This window comes from Epinephelus fuscoguttatus, linkage group LG5 (genome assembly GCF_011397635.1).
Source record: "Epinephelus fuscoguttatus linkage group LG5, E.fuscoguttatus.final_Chr_v1".
Taxonomy (NCBI): domain Eukaryota; kingdom Metazoa; phylum Chordata; class Actinopteri; order Perciformes; family Serranidae; genus Epinephelus; species Epinephelus fuscoguttatus.
The window spans coordinates 15,254,939-15,280,532 of NC_064756.1; the positions used below are offsets into that span (position 1 = coordinate 15,254,939).

At 41.1% G+C, this 25,594-nt stretch overlaps 1 protein-coding gene across 3 annotated transcripts in view; it reads right to left on the reverse strand.

Moving 5' to 3' along the window:
• Window positions 1–25,594, reverse strand: part of megf6 (multiple EGF like domains 6) — a 73,968-nt gene that overhangs the window by 39,444 nt on the left and 8,930 nt on the right. For all 3 annotated transcript variants that reach the window (XM_049577038.1, XM_049577036.1, XM_049577035.1), the window contains exon 5: window positions 5,031–5,153. In XM_049577038.1, coding sequence (XP_049432995.1) covers window positions 5,031–5,153 — 123 coding nt within the window. The remainder of the gene's footprint in view (window positions 1–5,030; window positions 5,154–25,594) is intronic.

Consider the following 25,594-nt stretch of genomic DNA (forward strand, 5'->3'; position numbering starts at 1 on the left):
AGGCGCCTTTTTGTAAATTTCTTTTAACTAGTCCATACCTATTGAGTGCACAGTTGCCCACGTACAGTTTCACGTGGTGTGTGTTTGGGATACAGGTCATAGGAAATTGCAGATTAAATAGTCAACTGAACCCATTAAGAAAAGCAATGTATTCAGACAGAGTTTTTGTGAATTTGATAGTCCAATTGCAGCCACAGCGATCTGTCACATTTTAGGCCATTTTTCTGTTGTTACAGCGCCACCCAGTTGCCAATTAGAGTTAAATTTCTCCAGTCACCTTGAGGTGTCCTGTTCTACATATCTACCAAGTTTAGTAAAAATCCATATGGCGGTTAGACCTAGATAAGAAATTAGCTCTCTAGCGCCCTCATTTTGTTTGATGGGGTCAATAATGGAAGGGTCCCCTCAGATTATGCGTGGTCATATGCCTGTGTGTTGATCGGTGAAACCCTTGAGATGTTTTACACCTTTATGTGATGAGCCACGCCCTCCGCAATATTCATTGCCTTATAGAAGCTCAGTTTTAGTAGGTTTTCCAACTTTTGCCAAGAGGGAACTTTAGATATTGGTCCCTAGATTATGTTCACCGAGTTTCATGCAGATCGGTCAAACTTCCTAGGAAGAGATCGATTTGAAGTGTTTTTCAAAAAATTCAAAATGGTGGAAAATCTATATAACTGGAAGTTATGGGTTCTGGAGGCACATTTGTTCCTCATGAGGAGAGGCATCTCTGTGCAAAGTTTCATGTTTCTACGACATACGGGGCATGAGATATGCCCATTCAAAGTTACAATCAGTTGCTATAGCGCCCCCCTTTGGCCAATTGATGTAATATTGCTTCATTCACATCCTCCCATGACCCTCTACCACTGTGCCAAATTTCACATGGATTGACCAAGTCAGTGAGGAGAAAAACGTGGAACAGACACACACACAGACAGAGTTTTCGCCATTATAAAGTAAGATAAGATAAGATATACTAGTAAGATGAGAATGAAGCTTTTTGCTCATGGTTTTTGTATTGCGACGTGCCTCGTGTCTCTGTGCTCTAAGTGCCTGGCGTTTTGGTGGAGCGCTTTGAACTCCTCAGGTTGAAAAAACTTCAACTCAGAGCGGAAAAACACCTCACGTCTTCTCTTTTTGCGTCATCTTTTTTCCCACTGTCGGTTAATTTTAGAGGTGGGCCTTCTGTGGTGGTCACGACAACAGGTTTACAGTTGGTAAACAATGGAGGAGAAACTGGTGGTAGCAGTTGCTGGATACCCCAAGCTATACGGCCCGACGATAGACAGCAGGTTGTCAAACTATCTCAGAGTCATCCTAAATCCCAGGCGAAGCTCCTGGACCAACTGGTGGTACTCCCCATGATCCAACCTTTTCTTTAGGGTCTCATGTACCCACATAGATCTCGATTTCCCTGAGCCCAACAAACTGACGGCCTCTCACCCTCAACCTGCTACGGTGCTTGTAAGAGCAAAACATAGCAATGTTGTTATCAACTGGTTGCCAACAATGGTTAACCTAGCTAGAACTGGTATCGCAAAAAACATCTTGGTTTCCCAACTTGTTGTGCTGGAATGTGGGCAACATGGGTGTGGCTCCGACTTCCGAGTCATGGAATGCAGCATGTCACCACTTCCCATTTTAATAGCAAAGGAATATACAAACACCTTATTTTGAAAAGTTCAGTGTTCCTTTAAGCAAGACACTGAATCACCACCTGCACAATACCACACTGACTCTGTGCTCTGACTCTTGGAAGAAAAATATACCCGTATAATGTCTTCAGGGTGGATGATGAATGGCTTATCATGCTGTTCGTGCAGTAGCATGCGTGCAATCAATTTGTTTCCTGCACGGGAGAGACCTGCATATGGCTGCACATGTGTCAGACTGAAGCTTATGTTCCGCAGAGACAGAAGCAAGCCGAGAAGACAACATACCTGAACACTCCATTCAAGGACAATCAGGCTTTACTGCACATCTGGACAACACATCACACATCCTCCCTAACCTCCTCCCGGTTGTCATCTCGGACTCGCGAGGGATTTTTCAGCTCACACGAGTGATGACAGAGTAGATGTGTGCAAAGAGGGAGAAATAATGTTGCAATTTCCCTTTTTTGGGGGGCGGGGGGTGTTAAACAGTGAGACCATGTGGTTTAGTTTATTTGAGCGTGTAACACTACCAACATTTAGGTTCCTCGGAGGTCAAAGCACTTCCCCAGCAGTGCAAATATTGGAAATCATTTTCAAATAGTTTGCATGTGTGTGTGTGTGTGTGTGTCTTTCTCTGCACTCTCACCACTCTGTCAGACCCGTGGGAACAGCCATCTCCAAAATGATCTCAAGACTATTCTAATTAGCTTGTTTCCAATAATAGGAGCTAGAGGGAAGGGGGGGTCAAAGTGGGGGCCTTTTGCCAGAAAAATAATCCTTTTCATACCCTGCACATAGACTGGTGTGATCAGGTTTAAGGAATTCATATTCATTTGCCCAAATTATTTAGAAAAACGTCTGAATGAGCACTGAAACAAACAACCATAAACAAACTCCAATCAAGAATCACATATTCATGAACTGTCATTCTGGGCTGTTTTGTGCTTTAACACATTGGCAGCAGTTGTAGAGGATGCCTAACATGCAAAACAACATGCCGCTGGGGGGAGGTTTGTCAAGGTTAATACACTTATTGGTCTCCTCATGTGAAAGGATTTCAATAGGAGACACACAATGCCTGCTTTCACTGGCGAGTGAGGTGGTGTGTGTGGCAGCAGGGGCGGGAGAGGCGGCGGTGGTGTCGGAGGTCGAGGGGCATGAGGTCTGAATGGTATCGTGTGACACCGTCTGGCTCTGAGCGGAGCTGCTGAGCTGGTATCTACCGCTAGACAATGTAGCAGACCAAACATTTGGGAGCACTGCTGCAAGAAATGAACAGGTGGTCTTCAGAAAGAGCTCCACAGGAACTGATTTACAAGAAACAAGAGCATCAGAAGCACCTTATATGATGGGATTTAAAGCAGTTTATTTGCTTTAGTGATTAGTATGACAAGGATAATCTGATTATTTGACTATATTTTCATCTGATTAAGGTTAAAAACAACACTCAGGATCTCAGACATCTTTCAGTTTACAGAGTGGCTCACTAAGCTCCAAAAACATCTACAACAACTTCCTTACAGGTGAATTCTTCTTCAACAGTTCAAACTCAAACTCGCTGTCTGTCCCCATAAATACGACCACACATACATTTCACACAAAAGCCCATAAAAGAAGAACTTCACAGCTGCTGGAGCTGCTTCTGTTCGTCTTCTCCACTGGTTTTCTCCCAGACTTTAAATTATTACTAACCGACACTATCCTGTCTTAAAGGTTAAAGGTCAGGGGCCTCGTTCACACCTGTAGCTCTTAAGAACAAATGGGCCTCAGCGCCTGACACCAGCTAAGCATATTTCTGTCAGATGAGACGGCCAAACTTAGAAAGCACACCGTCTGAGAAGAGGAACTTATTAGAAAGTGGTTTTGCCTGTGTGGTTGATTCAGTCCTTTACAGCCTGACGTCTGGACGTTCAGTAGGTCCTCAGCTGGTCAACTTAGGCCAAAGGATTCAAATTTAATGACCTGACCTTTCTGCACAATCGTAAGGGCCATTAAATTCATTCAAATGGATGACTTTGCCACATTTATTTAATGCATCTAGGAAAGATGGCAACTAACACACCAGTGTTATTATGTATTAAGCATGCCAGCTGTGCAGCATAAAAATGCCGGAAAAGTTCTGTTTTTGTATATTACAGTACAATAAAGACAAGGAAAAGGCATGAATTAAAGGTACGCTCTGGGGTTTTCTGAACACGAGTGGCACAGTGTAAAGCAATGTTTTTTGACTGAGTAGGTTCCCACATTGTTTATGAGAGACTCAAGACTTGAAGCCAATGTAAACAATGAATGTTTAAGAACAGTAAAATAAAAACTTGACAGATGTTTAAGAGGTGGGAAACACATTCAATGTGTTTGTTATGCTTTAGATATACTCTGCCATTTAGTCCACTTTATGTGAGATAATACATGCTGTGCATGTTTCGCGAAACAGAGAAGTTCATATGACTAATGATTAAAAGTAAACTGAGGCAGCAAAGGGGACGCTTGAGGTGTAGATCATGATGTTTCTATTTTAAAACAGGTAAAACTAATTAAATCTGGACCAAAAAGTTTATGTGGGCCTCCGCTCAACATTGAGCTACCCAATAATGTACCATACACTTGCCACCCCTGTATTGCATAGCCCCTGTGTCCACTAAGGCATGATACACAGTGCATCATGTCTGACATTTTGCCATGGGAAAAATTATTTCAGATGATGCTAATGCAATGTTTTGTTTGAAAACATAACAGGGATCTTTACCACCAAAAAAGTACTAATTTTCATTCCAACATTAAAAATAGAAACTCTATAAACAAGTACAGGAAGCCTCGGCCAAACAGAGTCTGCCATAATCTTACCCCTTTTCCACCAACATGGAACAGGTTCTGTTCCAGTTCCCACACCTAATTTTAAACCACTGGAACCCAAAAAGCTGGTTCCCAGCTACAACCAAAAAATAGCAGGTTTTCCTTGACCTGAAGTGTGAACTGTGACGACATCAGTGGACGTGTTGTATTCTACAGTTTGAGGATGGCGAGAACAAATAGAGACTTTAAGTTAGAAATCATTAGAAAAAAGACCATGTAGTGGTTTCACTAATAGTTGGTCCATGTATAAAAACCAATGTCTGTAATAACAGAACAAAAGTTTGCAAGTAATCAATAAGATCAGCCATCTTGCTACTACTGTTTATTTTCGTTGTGCATCGTTCAACGCCCTCCATTGATGACACAACCTTGATTATGACGGTTCTGCTCTAAACCGGTGGAAACATGGGCTGGTTTGTGAGACAGCACCAAAGTTCAAAGAACCAGAGCTAATTCGGTGGATAAGGGGTATAAGTCTGTGTCTGTGCACACCAGTATCCACCCAGGTGTCCATCTTACCTTGACATGCCTTGCCATCTGGCCCCAGTCTACTGCCTTCAGGACACTTGCAGTAGTAGCTGCCGATGGTGTTGCAGCAGTACCCCTCACAACCGCCGTCATCCACTTCACATTCGTTGACATCTGAAAGAAAGGATTAAAAACATAATGCACAGTCCACCAAACAGAAAGGTTTCTAGCCCCCTTTCAGTGAACCTTTCTCGCTCTTTGTGGACTGCCTTCATGTGTTTCAGTTATTTCCCTTTACAGCAGAAAGAAATCAACAAAACTTTTACAGCATTTACTTTCTCTCATCACTTTGTAGATCGTGACCCTGCTGCCTCTCCAGGCAATCTCTGTGACTGAAAAGCTTTTTTGTCAGGGAACTCCAAGAGGTAAAAACAAAAATGTCGATAGTGAGACTGGTGCCAGTCTTTAGGAACCAGTCCGCTCCAGGAGGTTAATAAAAGAAAAACAGCAGAAGCCATAACTTGCATCACATGTTGTGGCTCACCAGCTTAATTCACAAGCCTGAGACTGAAAATTCTCTGCAGACTCCAGAATCTTTAACCTTATCACTTCATTGCATCAGCTACTCCTAAATAAGCCTCCTGCTGAACCACTCTGTAAAGGATAAAAACTACCTTCATGGTCTTCCCATGTTTCCTATGTTCTTACTTGTCCCTGAGGGCAAAATAGTTTCCAGGTTTGTTCCTTGTTTAGCTTTTGTACTCCAGCAAAGACCCTCAGTCTCCTTATCCTGGTGCTGTATAATGACTCCTATCAGCTGTGCATTACCAACAAAGAAGTCTTTAAACACGTCATACTACACGTGCAAAAGTGCAAATATGATCGATCTATGACATATACTGTATGACACATCAATGTGCCATTTTAATTTTGTACTGATCACTGGCAAAAAAAAATGTGTAACAGGAAAGATTTGCCTCATGTTGGTTATGGCAATTGGAAATTAAATTTAGTTTTCTGATTTAATATTTGCAGTATTCAAATAGAAGACAAGACAGTAAATGCAACATTCACTATATAAAAACTAGAAGTACTTACTATCATACAAATGCATGTATTCCTGATATTGTTTCATACTTTTGTTACAGGTGGAAATGGTGTGTGTATTAAAAAAAAGGTAATGGTTAAATACATGGGGCATGGACGCGGTGCCTGCAGCACAGCATGTAAATAAACTGAAGCTGCTACACTGACCGTGGAAGCCACGCTTGTCCACACAGGCATTGTCAAGCTCAACGCTAATTTTACACATCTGGTCTATTTCTATTTCTCTAATACACTCAAAAACTACATAAAACTGTGTGAGAAAAACCAGTGCAATGTGTTAAAATAAATACCTCATTATACCAGAGGCAATGCAAAGCATAAGAGTAACCATGTGGATGTTTTTTTTTTACATTTCATAATAAAATAAATTTAAAAAATCTATGCATTTTTTTTTCCACTTAATAAATCAGTAACAGTTAATATAGCTTACAGTTTCAAGCCCTGCGAGACCAACTGTATTATCTCTTTGCGAAACTCAGTATGCTCACAGTGAAGCTGGCAGCAACCACCATAATGTGGAGAGTTTTATTAGTAGACGGTAACTGAAAAATTAAAGGATGTTTTGCTGCCTCTTGCAGCAGCTGTAGCTGGAGAAAAAAAATAGTTTAATTCACTGGGCCGATGGCCAGCGACTTTCAATGTTGCTCAGTGCATGAGTTGACAATGTGAACTAGTCATCACGCCTTAAATTTCACTGTGACAGCTTTGACCGTCACTTTAGTTTTTATATGACATACACTTTTAGTAATGAGTGGATCTTCAAGCATGTATATATATCATGTTTGGCCAGATTATGTAAACTGCGTATATTCTAATCCTCACACGGAGGAAAAAAAGTGTTGTGGAGCATCGTTGCCTTGCCTGAGAAGGACTAAATGCACAAACCCGCTATTTTTTAAATATCCCATATAGAGAGACTCTCACTGCAGCCTGTTCTATTTTGTTCTGAAAATGTCAGTGTGCAACTCCGTTGTGTGAACCATAAACCAAGTGCAGACTTCCATCTATGTCACCAGTGATGAAGAAATACAGTGAGTACTGGATGAAGCAGTAAGTGACAACAACTCTGCCTGGGTACTGTTTGTGGTAGAAACGCTACGGTCTAGGCACCATGTCTGAAGGGTTACCATACTGAAAGTTTTGGTGGAAACGGGCTTACACTACAAAGATAGATCCTGTGTAGCAGGTAAAAATCCCCCTTCCACCCCAAAATATGTGAGGTGTCTTGCCCTGTGAATTTCAGCCCTCAGAGGAGTCTTTGATGCCTGTCAATGAATACTTTCCCAGCAATCATTTTCAAAAGAAATTATTATTCTCTTGAGTGAAAAGCAAGAGCAAATGCAAAATGCTCCTGGTCACAGTAAGGTAATGCCTTAAGATCTGTACAACATTGAACTTTATCCTGATGTTTGTAGAGACTGATTAAACTGCTGATATTAACACAGTAGTTCTAGTCCAGGTGGCAGCAACACAGCCAAATCTCTCACAGATGACACAGCGTTGTTAAGGTGTTTGGTTTAGATAAAGAAAATGGTGACAGAGAAATGCACTTACATGGTCACCCCCTGTCAGAGAAGAAGACTAAGGAAACAGTAGGGAATGGAAAAGTTATTTACTGTAGTGGAGCATCTGTTCAAAGACTTAATGGGACCCGTCAGCTATGTGTTGAGCAATAGTTTGTTTATCTTTCAATAACAGGAAATTTCCAAAGCAGAACTAGGGGAGACAATTTGGAAAGAAAAAGACAGGAGTCAGCGAGAGGTAACGAGCAGCATGCTTTACAAGAACAAGATGTTTGCCAGCTTGTCTGGGGAGATGAAGAGCACATGATAAACCAAGGTCTGCCTATATAATCTTGGTGTAACTACAGATAGTTATTCTGTGAAATCCACTCACGGTTGCCTATGGCTCTACATTAATAAACAAGGAAGTGCATTTGATCATTACTAAGCCTGTAATTAAAGCTTTTAATATTTGTTTAGGCTTTAATAATAGCAGTATAATGTCCCTAACCCTCAGTGCCCTGGTGTGTAGGTATGTATGCAAAGGTTAATCTAAAGCACATACAGCTTAATAGACTCCCAATAAGCAAAAGCCAACATAGATGCACTCCAAGACCCCTCTGGTGAAAAACCTGTAAACAATTTCTGTTCCAGGTTTCAACATGCTAAACGAGTAGACTCAGAGCACTGCCAGTATTCCTGTTGGTCTATTCAGGTCTGGTAAATTATGTCTGCACTGCATTTTATCTGTTTCTCTGACCAGGAAGACACCCATGGAGCACGGACAACTTGGCCAATATGATAAACAGCCTCTACCGCTCAGATAAAATGTCTCTGGCTTCATATGTGTGCACATGAATATACATGCACAGAAAATACACTTACACATAATGGCACAAAACCATGACAATCCATTAGGGGAAAATTGTCTCCAGCTGACCATGTGAGATGCATTATTGATTCTCTATTCATATCGTTTTAATTGATGGGATGCAAAGCACAGTAGTTTTGACAAGTGGTGGTGAATTATTACAACCACATGTATTTCCCATATATCTTCCCTGTGGAGATGAAGAGATATAAAAGCATTTGTTACAGTAGGTGAAACAAACAATAGGGACAGAGCAGCAGGTGAGGTAAACAAGTTCACAGAGCAAATGTTTCTTTACAAGGGTAGTTATTAAAGGGTTTCCTGATCTACAATTCTTATGTAATAAAGTCTGCAGCAGGTAATACATCAGCAATGTTGGTGAGAGGAAAAGCAAGCAAAGTAGTCTATGAGCACTGCAAATTATTGGCTATATAGTTGAATTGTTATGTGGAATTGTTGATAATGTGGTCCTTAAGTGCAATCTGTAGAATTCCACATGACCTCAGAAACTAAGGATGGGTCGCCATTTTTGTTTTTCAGGCCACACCCACACTTGGTTTCTAAGGGCAAACAGTGTTATTTGGGTCATCTGGACGGGCAGACTTTGTTTCAGGCATTTCTACACAATGATTTATTGGGCAGTTTGTTACCAAGCAGCAACGTCCTGGGCTGAACAATGAAGCCAACAGGGAAGTGTCAAAAGGGAAGTGTATAAAAGTTCTTTGAATTGCCCCTTAAGGCTAGCACCAGATGCCAATCAATCCCCATAGAATTAACCCCATGTTGAAATGAGTTGAAAGAGTTGGGCATTTTTGTATAACTCAACCGTTCTTAAAGCTTGAAGTTATGCATAATTGAGGGCGGGTCGCTTTGAGTGACAGACTACCTGCCGATAGTTCCCTCGGCATTCAAGTCAGATCCATCTCTTGCCAAAATATGGTCACTTCTGGCTCCAAAAAAACAATATGGCAAAGACCTAAATGCTGAACTCGAGGCTTCAAAACAAATCAATGGGTGACGTCACTATGATTATTACAGATTTAGGCTTAACTGTCCTGGTTCCAATCTTTGTAACTGTCTACCTTAGTTATCATCTTGAAAAATAAGGTATATTTGCCTTGTTAGGATTATATGCATGCAAATCTTTGTAATGCAGTGTTTCCCCTATTTGTGTTTGGCAGCAGAGCCAATCATTTAATGGCACCGCTGCTATATAAAAATTTCCCTACGTACAATTAACTCATTATCTTTACTTTAAGCAGCCAAACTGGAGGAAAGCAAAGATTATAGATTGAACCCCCAAATGAGCGACAGACATTTATTCTAAATAATTTGAAGGCCAATCAGAGGAACTGATCAGATGATGGAAAATACGCAAGACAATTTCTCTACGTATTGCTAGAATATATCTTTACTGGTCTGTTGGTTCTGACCAAGCCTCCAGGAACAGCACTGGACTTTGAAGTCAATTTGACATAATGGCCAAATGTAGAATTACATTTTCTAGGTCCATCACATAATGCCATTGGGCCCAAAAAGACTTCCTATAAACATTGCTTAAGAGCCATCTGTAAATCAATGGAATTATTATTTTTTTTAGCATCACAACCCCTGCAAAATGACATTTCACCATCAGGATTTGATTCATTTGATCTGATAACATTTCAAAAGTCTAGAAGAACCACACGATTAAATCATTTTCATCCATATTTAAGTTATAGGAGAGCTAAACCAGAAGTTAGCTGCTCAACTGTGCTTAAAGGGGAAGTTCCGTTTTTTACAACCTGGACCTTATTCCTGGCATTAAATACGGTTGTTTAGATCTGCGAGAGCCGCGTACATCCATATAGTGGGAGTGATCGGGGCAGCGACAATGAGGCTCTAAATAACACATTATCTGCCGCGAAACTCGTTCATTTCACCAATATGTTTTTATGAATCGCTAGAGTCGCTTGTCATCATCATCACCCAGGTCATTTATACTGACCTACTAACCTCTGACCTGGATGATGTCATCGTGCCGCCGCACATAGATATATATACATAGATGCCGCACCCTGGCTTGTGGGATGCGTCAATACCGCCGCCATCTTGCCTAGGTGCTCTGACCAGTTCAGACTCGTGTCAGACTTGGCAAAAATGCCACATTTTTGCTCTGCATTTGGGTGTACGAACGAGATAAGTGTTAAAACCAAGCAGAAGGGAATAACATTCCACATGTAAGAAGTTGTTTTACAATATTTTACTGTTACAAACATGTTTAATTAGATATATATATCTCAAAAAGTGATCCTTCTTTTAAGCTAATCAAGTAAAGTAACTGTCCTGATCTGGTCCTAATGCCAAATTAAGCTAACGCTATGTCACACAACTTAAAGAAAAAAGGTTAACATTTATATAATATATTACTTATAAAATTATGATGCTTTGTCAAACAGCTATGTCGGTGTATGTGTTATTCCAAATTGTCAACTATCTGTTTCATGGCACCAACGTGACATAACGCAGTATAATGTTAGTAGTTAACTTGTGGCCTGAATTGTAACTACAAATTATGTGGAACTGCGTTTTTCTGACACACTTATTTTGTGTGTAACTTAGCTTCCCAAAAAACACAGATAGGAGACGGGCATGGATAGCAGCAGTGAGGAGAAAGGACTTTGTCCCGAGTGACTCCTCAGTCATCTGCAGCCGTCACTTCAGACCTGAGGACTTCGACAGGACTGGGCAGACTCCTAAAAATAATACTAGGTACTGTACACTGTATTTTTTGTAAATATGACCTAATAATGTAAACAGTTCTGTGTCCAGGCTCCCATGAGCACTGTGGCGTTATACATATGAGATTAAAGCAAAATGTTGTGTAAACATGCAGCTCTAAGTCATTTATTTTCACTTGTACAAAACCAACATTTGTTAATCAGAATCTGCACTGCAGCTCGGCACAACCCTGCTGATACACTATTTTTTGCACATTGTGTGAAATGTGAATAAACATTTATAGTCAAAATTAATAATTAAATGACATCATGGTGGGCATTGTACATCTAGTAGGAAAATAGAATATTTATTACATGGGGAAAGTTTAGTTTAAATGTGTTGTAGAACTATTAATGTTACTTTATCTACATAAGATCAAATATTTTGGTATGAAAAGCTGCATTTTTTATTTAACCAAGTATCCTGCATCATAACTACATGTCTGACGACTGTAACAAACCAAACCGCATGAAAATCAGTTGAGAATTCAGCAAGTAATGATGATTTTAATCATAAATAATCTCCTGCCTCAATAGACATACATGCATTAGGCATCGCGGCTCCACCTGGGCAAGATGGCGGCCGCGTTGACGTATCGCTCCAATGAGGAGCACCGTTGAATGCGGCATCTACGTATATATATATCTATGGCCGCCGCACACCCGTAGCTCTGTTTACGGCTGATTTGCTACTGTAAGTTTTTTGAAACATGGCTGACTATGTGTCAGATTTTGATTTTGACGACGACTTTGAATATGATGGACGTCCTTACTGTTTTGAGCCAGAGTATATGGATGAGGAGCTCTTTGAAAGGAGGATGCAGAGGCAGAGAGAGGAACAGCTGGCCAGAGAACAACAAACCGCTGCACATCCAAGAATAGATGCTAACTGGTGGTGTTCTTGTGAACAATGTTCTACTATGGCAACAGAGGAGGAATGTCTTTGTTGCTCCGAGTGGGATTTGAGGCCAGGACATACACGTCTGGATGTCTCCAGAAATGACAACTACAGAGGATTTCACTTCTATGATCAACCGGGCTGTTGTAGAGACTTTTTTTCGTGTCCGAAAGTAAACTGAAGACCCAGCCAAAGCCTGCAGGACTGAACGGGCAAGTTAGGATTGAGTAAGTAACGTTAGCCTACACACATGCATAAGTTGTTTATTTTCCTTGAATTTGTTTGCTTGATAAGTAAATAACTATGAGAATTTACATTCCTTTAGTTTCTTCTCATCGCATGTGTAGAACGGCCCGCACACTGCACAAAGAGCAGAGGCACTTCTTATGCAAAACGTAAATTTATTATTACATAGTGCTCAGTGACCAAAAGTGAGAAACAGAAAGGAGAACATTTTGGTGGTAAAGAGGATTGTCTTTACGAATTGCCTCTGACATCATCCAGGTCAGAGGTTAGTAGGTCAGTATAAATGACCCGAATGATGATGATGACAAGCAACTCTAGCGATTCATAAAAACATATTGGTGAAATGAACGAGTTTCGTGGCAGATAATGTGTTATTTAGAGCCTCATTGTCGCTGCCCCGATCACTCCCACTATATGGATGTACACGGCTCTCGTGGATCTAAATATCTTCCGAAGGACTCCAAATGACACCAACTTCTCTGGGTGGTAAACAACCGTATTTAATGCCAGGAATAAGGTCCAGGTTGGAACAAACTGCTGTAGTGCTCCAGTGCGCTTACTTTACAGGCCCCACAGTGCGGAACATTCTGGTAATTTCATACTGCAGATGTTGAGTTATTTTGGCTTAATGTTCAACTGAGCAACTTTCATAGGAATGAACAAGGCCCCACCAATAACACTATATCCAGCTCTCTGTATACATCCATAGTTCTGACAAATGTAGCTCATGCTGAACATTCACTGTTACATTCATGGCATCCATGGTTTACTGTTAACCTGACATTGAGCTCACCTGCCTGTCCCGAATGCAGACACACTGTCTTTCCCTACGCAACACACACACACTGCACTGACCTCTTCTGTAGAGGCTACGATACAGTCAGCTGCTTTCTGACATTTAGCTTTGTTTTGTCCTGTCTCCAGGATTGAAGTCATTTTGCCTCTGTGACTTGAAACAATTTGTGATTTTGATGTCATCTGCAGCTATGCACAAATATGTGTTCAAAGCCCTTCCCCAGTCAGCGGACATGCTAAATATCCTCCAACGGGGAAACGTGGTGATGTGCATTTTTTTTTTTCCTCAGCAATAGATAATCAAATGTCAGGGTGAAATTGCTCACTGCAGTTGGCTATCTTCCCCTGCCTTGACCTTTGAAAGCCTTCACTTCCACAGTAGTCCAGCATTCAGCACATTCCACTTCTCTAGGGGGCTCTAAGACAACTTCTGTCTAACCCTGAAAAATGTGCACATGGATACACATAGCTGCACACAGAGAAACAACAGCTCTGCACTTTTCATTAACTTAAAGGAGAGTGACGTGGCCCCGTAACCTCAGGGCCTGCCCCCTTACACATCCCCACTTTGATCCCACAGCTCCTGAGAGCCCTAATGAGCTCTCCATATCAGCTCAGGGTCATTTGCCATCACCATTAAGATGGCAAGCAGAGAGAAAAACAAATTTAAACCAACATTTTGGAAGGTTCTGGGTAACATGATATTTACAAGGCTGCACGTCACACGCTGCTATGAGAGTGACGAGTTATGTGATACCTACCATGTGGTGACGAAACTGCACAGTCAGAACTCGTCACCATTCCTAAATATAACCCCCGTTTTAACTGTAACCTAAAAGAAAACACTTAGCTTAAATGAAACCTCAAACGAAGACAGAAGCCACAGTTTCATGATCCAGATTTCCGAATGTTGCTATTTTTGAGTTCGTGGCTTGGCCTTTCACAACAGTCATCAGTCACAGCCTGCATCTCTGGCCAAACCTGACAGTCATCAAATGAACATAATTCTGGAGTGAAACTGCTTTAACATGAGATCAAGAATAGCTGACTTGTTAGTGCCATGGCTCTTGGATCAAACCTTTAAGAAAGGATTTAACTAAGATGTATCATCATTTGAGAGACATGAGGGATTAAGCTGTAGATAAAATGAAATATAGATAGTTTACTGAACATAGGTCTGTCGTGCATGCAGCCAAAAATACCTGTGTTTTGTACACAAACACTTTTTGAGCACACGCTCAATGACTTTTAAGACATTTTAGTTCCTACAAGAATATATATATTTCCTTGGCAAAAGAGCTCCAGCACCTGACAGAGAAGGTGGCAAGCAATTAACCTAAATACAAACATCTCTTTAGAAACCTGAGGTCAAATATGTCTATGTTCGTCTTCAGTCAGTGGACGCTCTGACTTTTAGTTTGTGACTTTGGTGTCTTGACCTCTCTGATTTTAACTACTTCATCATAATTGTTGTACATAAACTGGATTGCTGGTAGAGACGTAATCATAAACAGTTCCAGATGATGCACCGCGTTAAACCCTCCCCTCATGCATAACATCACATCTCAGATGCCCACTGTGAACCACAACCTTTAGTGGTTTGATGCTTTATCAACCGTTATATCTCACAGCCCTGTGCTGTCTCTAGGAACTCAAAAACAATCTGACTAACTGTGGCCCACACAAACCTCGAGGGCTGTAATCATGAAAACCATCCCGTTGACTTGGAATCTGAACAGTGTTACTCTTGACACATGTTGGCATTAAGACGTTAAGATAACCACTGCCGTGGTTCAGCTATCGTGCATTCGAATGTATTACACAGGCCACCCGCGTGAATACACATATGCATGCATCCAATTATAGTCTCCACAGACCTGCTCGATGTTACCAGGGGACCTTTTATCGTCCAAAATAAAACATCTCAAAAGACAAAATATAACACTGTCAAAACAAGAAGCTGGGTCCTTTTTCGTAATGCATCCAACACACTAAACAATCTTTTCTAGCTCTTTAGCAAAGATGCTCTAATTGCTAAGTGGAAAGTTCTCATGTGATTCTCCTTATGTCAAGCATTTATGTTGCAAGACAACAGATCATTTTATTATGGACCTGTGTCACCCGGTATTGTTTTGGTATATGAGCTACTACAAATAATTTATTGAAGCTATCTAGCAGAATTTCAGGAGCAGGACCACACCTCAACCGTGTCACTTCCTGTGTCTATATACCTTCCTGTGTTCTTAGCCCCTTCCTCCCATCTCCTCCATCTCTTCATCTCTCTGCCTTTCCTCTATCTAGAGTCTTAAGGAGTTTTTCATGCTTGGGCGCTACGGTGGATCCCCTGTTGAAGGGGCAAATCGAATAACCTGCAAGAAGTCAAAGCCTCGCATATTTGTCACGTTTTTCTTTAATAAAACTGTTAAATGCAACTTATTGATGGTGAAGTCCTTGCTAGTGATTTAAAAATTGTGTAAAGCATTGTGACCCTTACAAACATGTACCTAAACCTTGTTTGGCATTGCTACAGCAGACTGTACCCTTAAATGTAGGCAGGGTTGTCACCAGATGGTAATAGCCACGTCACTGCTCCATCAAGCTCTTGCTGTATTTCCTCTTCACTAGTGATGCTGAGGAAAATCTACACCTTTGTTGATCATTGTTAATACTCTCTGTTGCACTTGATGGGATATTAAAACATAGTGGGTTTGCGCACTGAGTCCTTGTGGAGCGAGAATTTCGATTCTCTATTGACTAATCAACAGACTGCTGTGTTTCTAGCTCCACCTTTTACTTTCAGATCAGTGTGCTAGTTACCTCAATGAAAAATGGAACAGAATGGAGTGGTTCTGGCACCGTCCACAACTTCCGACAATAGAAACACAAGCAGTTTTAATGTCTAAGGAAACCTAACTGAACCGGACTGCTTGGTGGAAATGAGCACTTTAGATCCAAGTCCCCTGATATTCAAACACCTGCTGTCTCTTCCTCAATATTCACCATTCCTGACTTCCTCGTGTGGCCTCCGAGCTTTGTACCTACAAATTTGGATGATCAATCTTCATCTCACTGATGGACTGTCAGCACAGATGACACATACCACTTACCTCAACACAGAGCCATTCTTCTATACATTTTGGAAACACATTGTGTACTTTCTGCATCACTTTTAAACTCAGTCTTTCTCTAATGCACACTTTATCTGTGTTATCTTATGAAAATAATGTCTTAGATGTAACTTTGAAACACTGTTATATCTTTCACATTCATGGCTCAGAGTTGAATGGAAAGTGTTGGTCTCCTGTTGGTTTATGGATGGTGGTGATAATGGTTTCCCATCAGGAAACGGAGAGAACAGACAGCTGTTTGGATGTTCTTGTGTTCTCTTTAGACAAACATCGGCCACCAAGTCCCCATTCCTGCTTCTCTCATTAGGTGTTATTGACATTACTTGTCCCAGTACCTCCCCAGTCCAATTTCTCCAAGGACCAACTGTCTTCCTCCCTCCAAAAAAACTATTTGAAGTACTTTGACATTAAATAAATCAACAAACCTTCGACCATGTGTCCATTCCTCTCATGTTGGAAACATTAGGCAAAAAAAGTCACAATCAATAACTGAATCAGCAGGCCTCAGCTGCGTGGCATGTCTCTCATCACTATTCAATGAATGAGGAAGGTTTGGATCTTAGACCCCAGTGGTCGGAAGTGATACTCTAACCTGAGGAGATTTACTGTTTCTTCCTTACTAGATGGAAATTGAGTCCCTGGCAGGAATTTTTCATATTTCCTACATTTTCTAAGTCTCTATTCCCACATTTCTATTGTGTCAAATAGACATAGAAAAGGAATGCAACCTACCAAACAACTTGTCTGTGTCTAAGAAGTCTGCAACACTCATCTTTGAAAAACCCCCCGATGTCTCAATTGATTTTGCAAGCGTTGTGTCTTCAGCTGAAAATGACACATTCGCAAAAGAAAAAGATATTTGATATTGCAGCATCCACTCTTCAAATAAACCAAAAGGGAGACAAATGAGAGCTGTCATAGCAGGAAAGATTCTTTGACTGCTCTTTTGAACATCAGAAAGAGTGTTGCAGCAGAGCCAGCTAATAAAGCAATAAAATTACAGTGGTTTGGCCATGAGCTGTAAAACTGTAATGCTGATATATTCCACCTGATGATTTGAGGCTCACATTCATCTCCCACTCCTTTAGCTCTGTTATTTCTTTGAATTCTTCTTCGACCCTATCACAGCCAGTTATGCATTCATTATTCTAATCTGTGAAATAAAAATGCACCTCAATAAAACCCATTGTTTATTATGGTTATTTATTATTCATTGGCTACATTGAAGAAATACATTGCTGCAGCTGAACTGCTGCTATGATGTGTGCATTTACTGCTCTGTAATGAATTTGTCCTGGGGAGCACCAAGTGGCACACAAGTTTAGTCACGTTTGATTTGAATCTAATTATCTAGTCAACTACTGCTCTCTCATGTCAATACGAATATGGGTCACTTGGTGATGGCACTGTCTGTCCACAACTTTGTTTCAGATTCAACAACAACTTAAAGAGGCAACAGACAGCATCTTTTCCTAAATATATCATTATGACAATAATATGGGTTGCACAGGGTAGTGGCCACAGTAAAATTAGACTATCAGCGTTTGCTTAGGTTATTTAGTGGCTTTGCAATCTTTGCAATAAGCTTCTGCCACCGGTGCTGAAATTTCGCGGAAAAAATCTGCTTTACAGCAGGAAATGCATCATGTATTGTGAAATTGGACGGTCAGACAATCAGGGACTGGAGCTGGTCCTTATGAGGAATTGGCCGTGGCATGAGATAGTTGAGTCACGAGCACAATGGCAGACGGACAAAGTCTGGAAACAAGTGAAAAACGGCTTAGCAAAAGAAAACGAGCTAATCTGTCTGAGGAGGCAAGGATGCACAAAAAGGAGAGTGATAAAAGAAGAGGAAAGACAAGAGTAAACCTCAGTCAGGCATTCAAGAGATGGAGGGAGCTCCGTGACCAAAGAGGCTTCAACACCGGTGTCCAGCTAGCTTTCTTTCTAATGGATCAGTAAGTAACACGGCTAAATGTTAGCTAGACGAGAGAGGACTGCTGGCTGCTAGTTCATTCCAGCTAGCCAGCATCACACATCGTTGCAACCAGGGACCGTAGCGAGTGTTGGTCGGCTGACATCCTCGTTGCCATTCTACGGCTGCCCTCGGACAGTGATACCCCCCTCCCTTCCTTCTGTTCTCTTCTCATTCAGTCTGAGCTCCAACCGGCCGCATTGTTTCCATACGGCACCATTTATTCTAGAATCGGGACAGTTTACATGTGCATATTGGTATAATTCCACTGTGTCTACTGTTGTTTGTACTGATACTGTGCATATTGGTATAATTTACTGTGAGTTGTTTGTACTGGTACTGTGCATTCTGCTATAATTATTTGCATTACTATTTGTTTTTTTCTTCAGATAAATCTGATAATTGTTGCTCGGTCTCGTTACTCATTTATTTAGTACAGTGTCCACACACCTTCTCATTCTACATATACATAGAGGTATTCTGGTGGCTTTACAGCCCATATTTTATTGATTATCTCTGATCCCCATGGTCAATTTGGTTGTTGCGACAGTGCGACGCAACACCACTGACACTAGGTGGCGCCAAGCTAAAAAAAAAACTTATCCTATCTGTTGGCATTAAATTTTGTACATTCACAGTCCCCACAGGATGAATCCTACTGACTTTTCCTCTGCTGGTGGCCCCATTTTTGGACTTTTATTGGAATATCTCAACAACTATTTCTTGGATTGCTGTGGAATTGGTACAGGTATCTATTGACATTTCCTCTAGCACCACGATGGAGTAGATATTTTAGTTTTTTCGTAAAATATCTAAACAACTATTGGATGGACTGCCATGAAATTTGGTAACACGTCTCCTCCAGGATAAGCTGTAATCACTGTGGCGCTCCTCTGACTTTTGACTCTGACAGCCCAGTCAACTGATGGAGCAGTTGATAGATGGAAGGGAGTCAGCTGATAGATCACATGATTCCTTTCTATGCAACCAATTGGTGAATCTCATTCAGGGCGTCCTATTTAAACTGCTCTGGCCTGCCTACTGTTGCTTCTTCCCCTGTAAGCCGCCTTGCAACTCGCCTCCACCCCAGCTCCTCCTTTTTATGCTGTGTCCGACTTATCAATGTCATTTCTGTTTGTCGCTGCTGCTGCTCTGTTCTGTTCCCGGGGATCTTTGCTGCTGTTAGTAGTAAAAGTGTGTTAATAACATTTCTTAACTATTTACAGAAATGCAGTCACTTTGCATTTACCCATACAACAAAATGCAAAGACCTGTAATTTTGTTTTGTTCCATGCTATATTTTGGAAGGATCCATAACCTCAACAATTCTTAATTCTATAAACTCAGATTTAAACCAGTAACACCAGATACTTTCATCTTGGGATAACAGGACACAAAATTTGTTGAACTTTCTGGTTACTTTCAGCATTTAAGCTGAGGTCCATCAAGTGCTATTATAAAAACACCACAAGATCCTGTGAACTAGACCAAAGGTCAAAGGTCGTTCATAGACAGCTAAGAGGCTTTAAGGAACTGGTCATGGAGAGGAAAGGGAGCCTCTACAATCAGCTCAGTAGAAAGACAAGACAAAAGTGGAATTGTTTTCAAGATGTTGCATTGAATAAAATGGACAGCTAGCTTGAGAAAGGGATATAATCAATCATGGCTTACAACACTGAGAAAGAACACTGTCGATTGGGCCTCATTCAAGCACACAATAATAAAGTGGAGAAACAGAGCTAGTGTTTGAGTCATAATTTGTCCAAGAAGGGAACTGCCATTATGGGAAACTGCATGGATTTTTCACTCTCTTCTCGCTATACGAAGAACCAGTAATCCTGCGCATTTTGGACCACATGGTCATATGCTTCTACCACCTCACACCAACAGCTCACATGTTTCCCATTTGTCCCTTCAACGCAGAATTTATGCTGCAAAATAATGGGGATTTTCAGCGACTTTTTCTTCACTTGTGCACACATCTTTCCTCTTCAGTTATTTTTTTTATAACATTCATAAAATCTAATTTGTTTCCTCGACAAAAGACTGGAATGATGACAACTGGGTGCTGCTCCGTTTTTGTAAGCAGACAAAGTTACAGACTAAACCCATAAACTGAAGTAACATGCATAACTTGACATGAGAACTGAATGATCTAAGGTGGTTCTCAGTTTTATATTAAGCTTCATGATCTGATAAATAACCATGAACAACATAGTGCACCTGGGATGGCAGAGGAAGTTCAAGACAATGTCTACTCACACATGCAAAGTGTGAGGGTTACGTCACTGTGGTGTCCACATTAGTCTGCACAGCTATTAATCACACAGTCCTGCAAACCCTTTAGTTCGTGAGTGAGTCAATTCTACCAGATTCAAGTTATTAATGAACAAATGTATTCTGAAACAACACCTGGACACCTGCCCTTAAGGTGTAACCCCTTGCCCTTTATCTCCATAAAAGCCTCTGTCGACTTCCACATCTGGAGAAGCCATCCGCCAGGAGATAGGATAGAAAATGCGTTCCACAGAAAGGATGAAATGTGGCGGTAGATTTAAATGCCTTATGTTCAGCAAGTGAGGGACAACTTGGCATCTCACAACAAGAAAATGTTCTGTAAAAACTGCCATTTAAAATTGATTTTAATCTTGGGCTCAACTTAATCCATGTCTACCAAGGTAACCGCAAAATAACATCGAAGTGAATTCTGAGAAACATCCTGCAACACATGTACTCAGTTACACAGCTTCAACATCATTTGCCATTGTCATAAATTTGACTATTAACCTGTTCCCCTGATGCATACTGAAGGTGCCTGTTAAAGCAATAGTTCACCCTAAAACCAAAATGAGCAAGCTCAGCCTTATGAAACCCTTCTACAAAACAACAAAAGGGAAAAACTGCATATCCCAAAAAGTGCAAAAAAGGACAAAAAAGCTACTCCAAGAAGCTCAGACTGAAAAACAATCATATTCACTTCCTTCTTCTGTAGCCAAACGGCTGCACCACGGTGCCAAAAGTCAGATATTTATCAAGTGTTCTGACTGATGAAAGTCAAAAGAAGTTTATGATTCTTTAGTTATTTCGGTCAAAGGCCTTTATCAGTGGCCTTTGGTAAAGTGAGGAAGACTCATCCCTACCAGAGACCTCCCTTTACTTTCCTAATGCCAACACAACACAGGCATAGCCAACCCAAGTTCAAGGAGGATCCTCTAATCTGAAAGGGCTCCACTGCTACTGTAGGAATCTCACAGTGAGCTTTGGGAGCACATGGTTAATCACACAGACCATTGGCCTCAACCCACTCAGCATTAACCTGGTAAACAATGGTGCCTTGATGCATTTGAGGAGACGAGGGTGTGCTTGTTTAGTGTGTGAGAACTGCCCCGCCATATGGCAGCCATTAGGGCTCTAATGATCCTCTTCCTCTGATAGCTATGCTGAGCATGTAGCACTTGCATTGGCCAGTCTGTCCTCCTGCCAGGCATGCTACCTTCAAGCCTGTGTCTTGGCATATGATTCCTACATCCAAACAGTAAAAGGCAGACTGAGTGAAAAGTGAAAACTGCCATCAGTGTTTTTCTAGACAGATCTATGTTTATCTACAGGAAGAGTCACATGAAATGTATACTGTCCAACTGTTTGACATCTACTGAATTACGTCCTCTCCGTGTGCACCTTGGACATCCTCAACTTGCCCGTATGGTGGATTTACTATTAGTCACAAAACTTTAGTGTTCAGCTTCCTGTCGGTAATAAAAAAAATAATAACACTGACAGTGGAACAGCTGTGGCTGACGTGGGGAAAAAACAATATGTTATTGTACTTTGAAACAGCAGCTTTGGTTGGAACAATGAGCCACCTGACCTTTTCAATCTTTCTAGAGAAAACGTTTGGACTTAAAAATCTCTCGCACTTTTTCAGTGCACGGCAAATTTCTTCAAAATACTGCAAGGAAACATTTGATGGGCATTTCTGGTGCTTCACTCTCATTTTTTTAGTGTAATTTTTAAACTAAAGACTCAAACGTGGGCCGTAGTGGTTCAGTAAGGCTGGTGGAAGGTCTGGTGTAGTCTGCCAGATGCTGCAGTGGCTTTTAAGTTGGTTTTCAACTGCTGATAATTACCATAAATGATTGCCTTAAGTAATACTGCAATGTTTTTTTACTCATGTACAGTTCTGGGTGTCCAAAGAAAATGTCAAAGGAGAAAAGTACTGATTATTCAGTGATTAAGTTCATATTATACCAGCCCAGCCAACTTTAAAAGGATTTGTTCATCTCTGAAGGCTTACATTGTTAATATAGTTTTCAGTGAACCTTTTCAGTAACCTCTAATAAACAGTACGGGAGAGCTGCTAGCCAAAGCAAAGACCAACCTGTCAGAGGTAATCATGAGGTCTCCGCTGCAGTTCTTTATGAAAATAAAGATCATCATGACATCCACACTTTGACAGCGACTACATTTTGGTTAAAGAAATCTCTGAAACGAGACCAAAACAAACAATAAGGCCAGCCGTCATTACAGCCATATGGTTCCCATCATATCATAATTCAAAACACAGCCTGCTGCACACTTATGACACAATTCAAGACCTTTAATATGTTAACTGGGCCTTGACATTAGGGTCCAGAATCCAGGATTAAACAGTGTTAAGACCGGGAGAGTTTGGTGCATAATGTTATTGTAAAAGAGATTATGTCCTCAGCTCAGTAGCTGACAATGATTTAGCTCTGAAACTAACAGTCTCATACACTCACTGGCCACTTTATTAGGTATACCTGTTCAACTGCTCATTAATCAGCCAATCACGTGGCAGCAACTCAATACATTTAGCCATGTAGACATGGTCAAGACGACCTGCTGTGGCATCATGGATGTGCAGCCGACAAATCTGCAGCAGCTGTGTGATGCTATCATGTCAATATGGACCAAAGTCTCTGAGTAATGTTTCCAGCACCTTGTTGAATCTATGACACAAAGAATTAAGGCAGTTCTGAAGGCAAAAGGGGTCCAAACCAGTACTAGCAAGGTGTGCCTAATAAAGTGAGTGCTGAGTGTACATGTGTCCATTTGTCTAACAAGGAAATACTGAGTGAAATAGATGTTCAATAAGCTCATGTTACTCAGGAGTCAAAACAGAAGGCTTATAATTGAACCGAAGCTCTGCAGTGGAACTCACTGCATGGAAAGACTCTGAGAGGATAAACTCTATACGCATGGTGGAAGGATCATTCCAGACTTGTAAAAGACATCACTGTTCCCTAAATTTGTGAGAACAACCACAGCAATTACTAGGACATCATCTTCAATGTCCTGTTTTTCATAACGTAATTGGGTCGAACACCACAATTTTCACCAGAATGAATCTCGGTCTTGATGTATTTATTTTATATGCTGTAACCACACCTTGAAATTTTGACTTGACTGCATCTTAGAGCTAAATTACTTCCAGAAATCTGAAAGAAAATATGGTTTCTTTCCATTTTCTATTCGTTCACAGGCTCTCTAGTTAAGGTTCAGCGCAGGAGCAGCCATACCAGTAAAACGAATACAGGGCAGATTTTCCCCTCTGTCCAATATAGAGAGTCACATGCAGGGATGTATGATATTACTGCCTGAGAGAAAGCAGTGGAAGAGATGGGATCAAACACTGGCAGAGGATTCATAAAGGAAGACATAACCAGATAATTTTTCCAGAGTTTTCCCAAGATGCAAATTTCTAAGCCACATTTAAAAGCAGCTCAAAAGCACATGTTATAAATTTTCAGTGAATGGGGCAAAAGTTTATTCAGGAAACCCAAATCTGCTTGCTTTAAAACTGGATACAGTAGTATACAAACGGTAAACGCTATCCATCATGTTTTATACCGCCAGCTTCGGCAGGAGAGAGATGTGATCGTGTAACAGAGCTCTACACAATGTTTGGAGCATAGTATTCTTCACAGCAGCAGGAATGGGAACACAGATAAAATATAACAGAACATGAGGAGGATAGGTTTAGATTTTTGGGGGGATACAGGGACACGTCCCCATTGATATTTGCACTATAAATTGAAGCAAAAAAGCACAAATTAATGCATAAAAATCCACCAGAATGCAAGAAACTAAGTGTCTGATGCTCAAAATTTTCTGGCGAAGGACGCCCACACTCCCGTGTTTCACATGTCCCCCCCTTCAATGTTGAGAGGAAACCTACACCCTCGATGAGGAGGAATACCCTGAGGATTTAAATCTCTGAGTCAGCATCTTTCTCCAGCGGTTTAATCACCTCCTTCTCACTACCTCTACCCGCTAACGAGCTTGTACAAGGAGCCACTCACTCACCATGTGGCCACCCCTGAGACCTTACCACATCTCAGTCTGCTATAAACTGCAGTACAGTCACAGATGCTATTGAGTTAAAACCATTAGATGGGATGTTTAATGAAGGTAACTTTCAAGGACATGCATTCAGCATATTTTCTGCAAATGGCCTTTGTCCCACCCTAAATTGTCAAGTGCTTGCTCCCTGGTATGATTCTGTTTGAGGCACTCATACAAGCATGTACAGAGGTTTACACATATGGACGTACACAGAGTCAGGTGTGTTTAATTTAATGGGGAAGGGCACCAGCCTATATGGACAGCCCAAGGTCCTTGGGATTAAACACTCAAGTTCATATGAAGAAAGATGATTCCCATGAGACAAAATGCGATTTAGATTGCAGCAACTGTAAACTCTCTGCCCAGTTCCCCAGAGTGAATGCTCAGTAGTTACACTGTCTGCAGCACTTTTATTGGTTACAATAATTGTGTCTATGTGTGTGCATGTTTGAAAGAGAGAAAAAAATGTTTTTCACATAATGCCCCCAAAGACAAAAGATTATTACAATTATGTAGTTGCTTCTGGTGTCATCACAACCTGAATCACCTCTTTTCCCTTGATATCTGCTGACGTCATTAGCTCATTACTTAGCAAAAACCAGGATGCAACAGAATCCAGTCGCATGCACTATCCATAACCACTCAACTATAAAGTGCTCTGAAAACAGCCAGGCTTCTTTAGTGAGGACCAGATGGTTTCTGTCCTCACACTGTTATGTGCCTGTGCTCTCTTAATTTCATGCAGACCCATGCACCAATTTAACCAAAGCAAAGCCTAATCCAAGGCTTAATAGGGTGAGACAGAGTGGCATTCACAAGCAGGAGTAAATGCAACGATTACAGAGCAGGCTCCAGTGTCTCAGCACATGCTTGGGCTGTGTCCAGGCTGTTTATTACCTCACAGTGTCAACACCACGGCCTTGGTGTCAGTGGCTGACATACATTTCCATAGACGGTGCCTTCTGTCT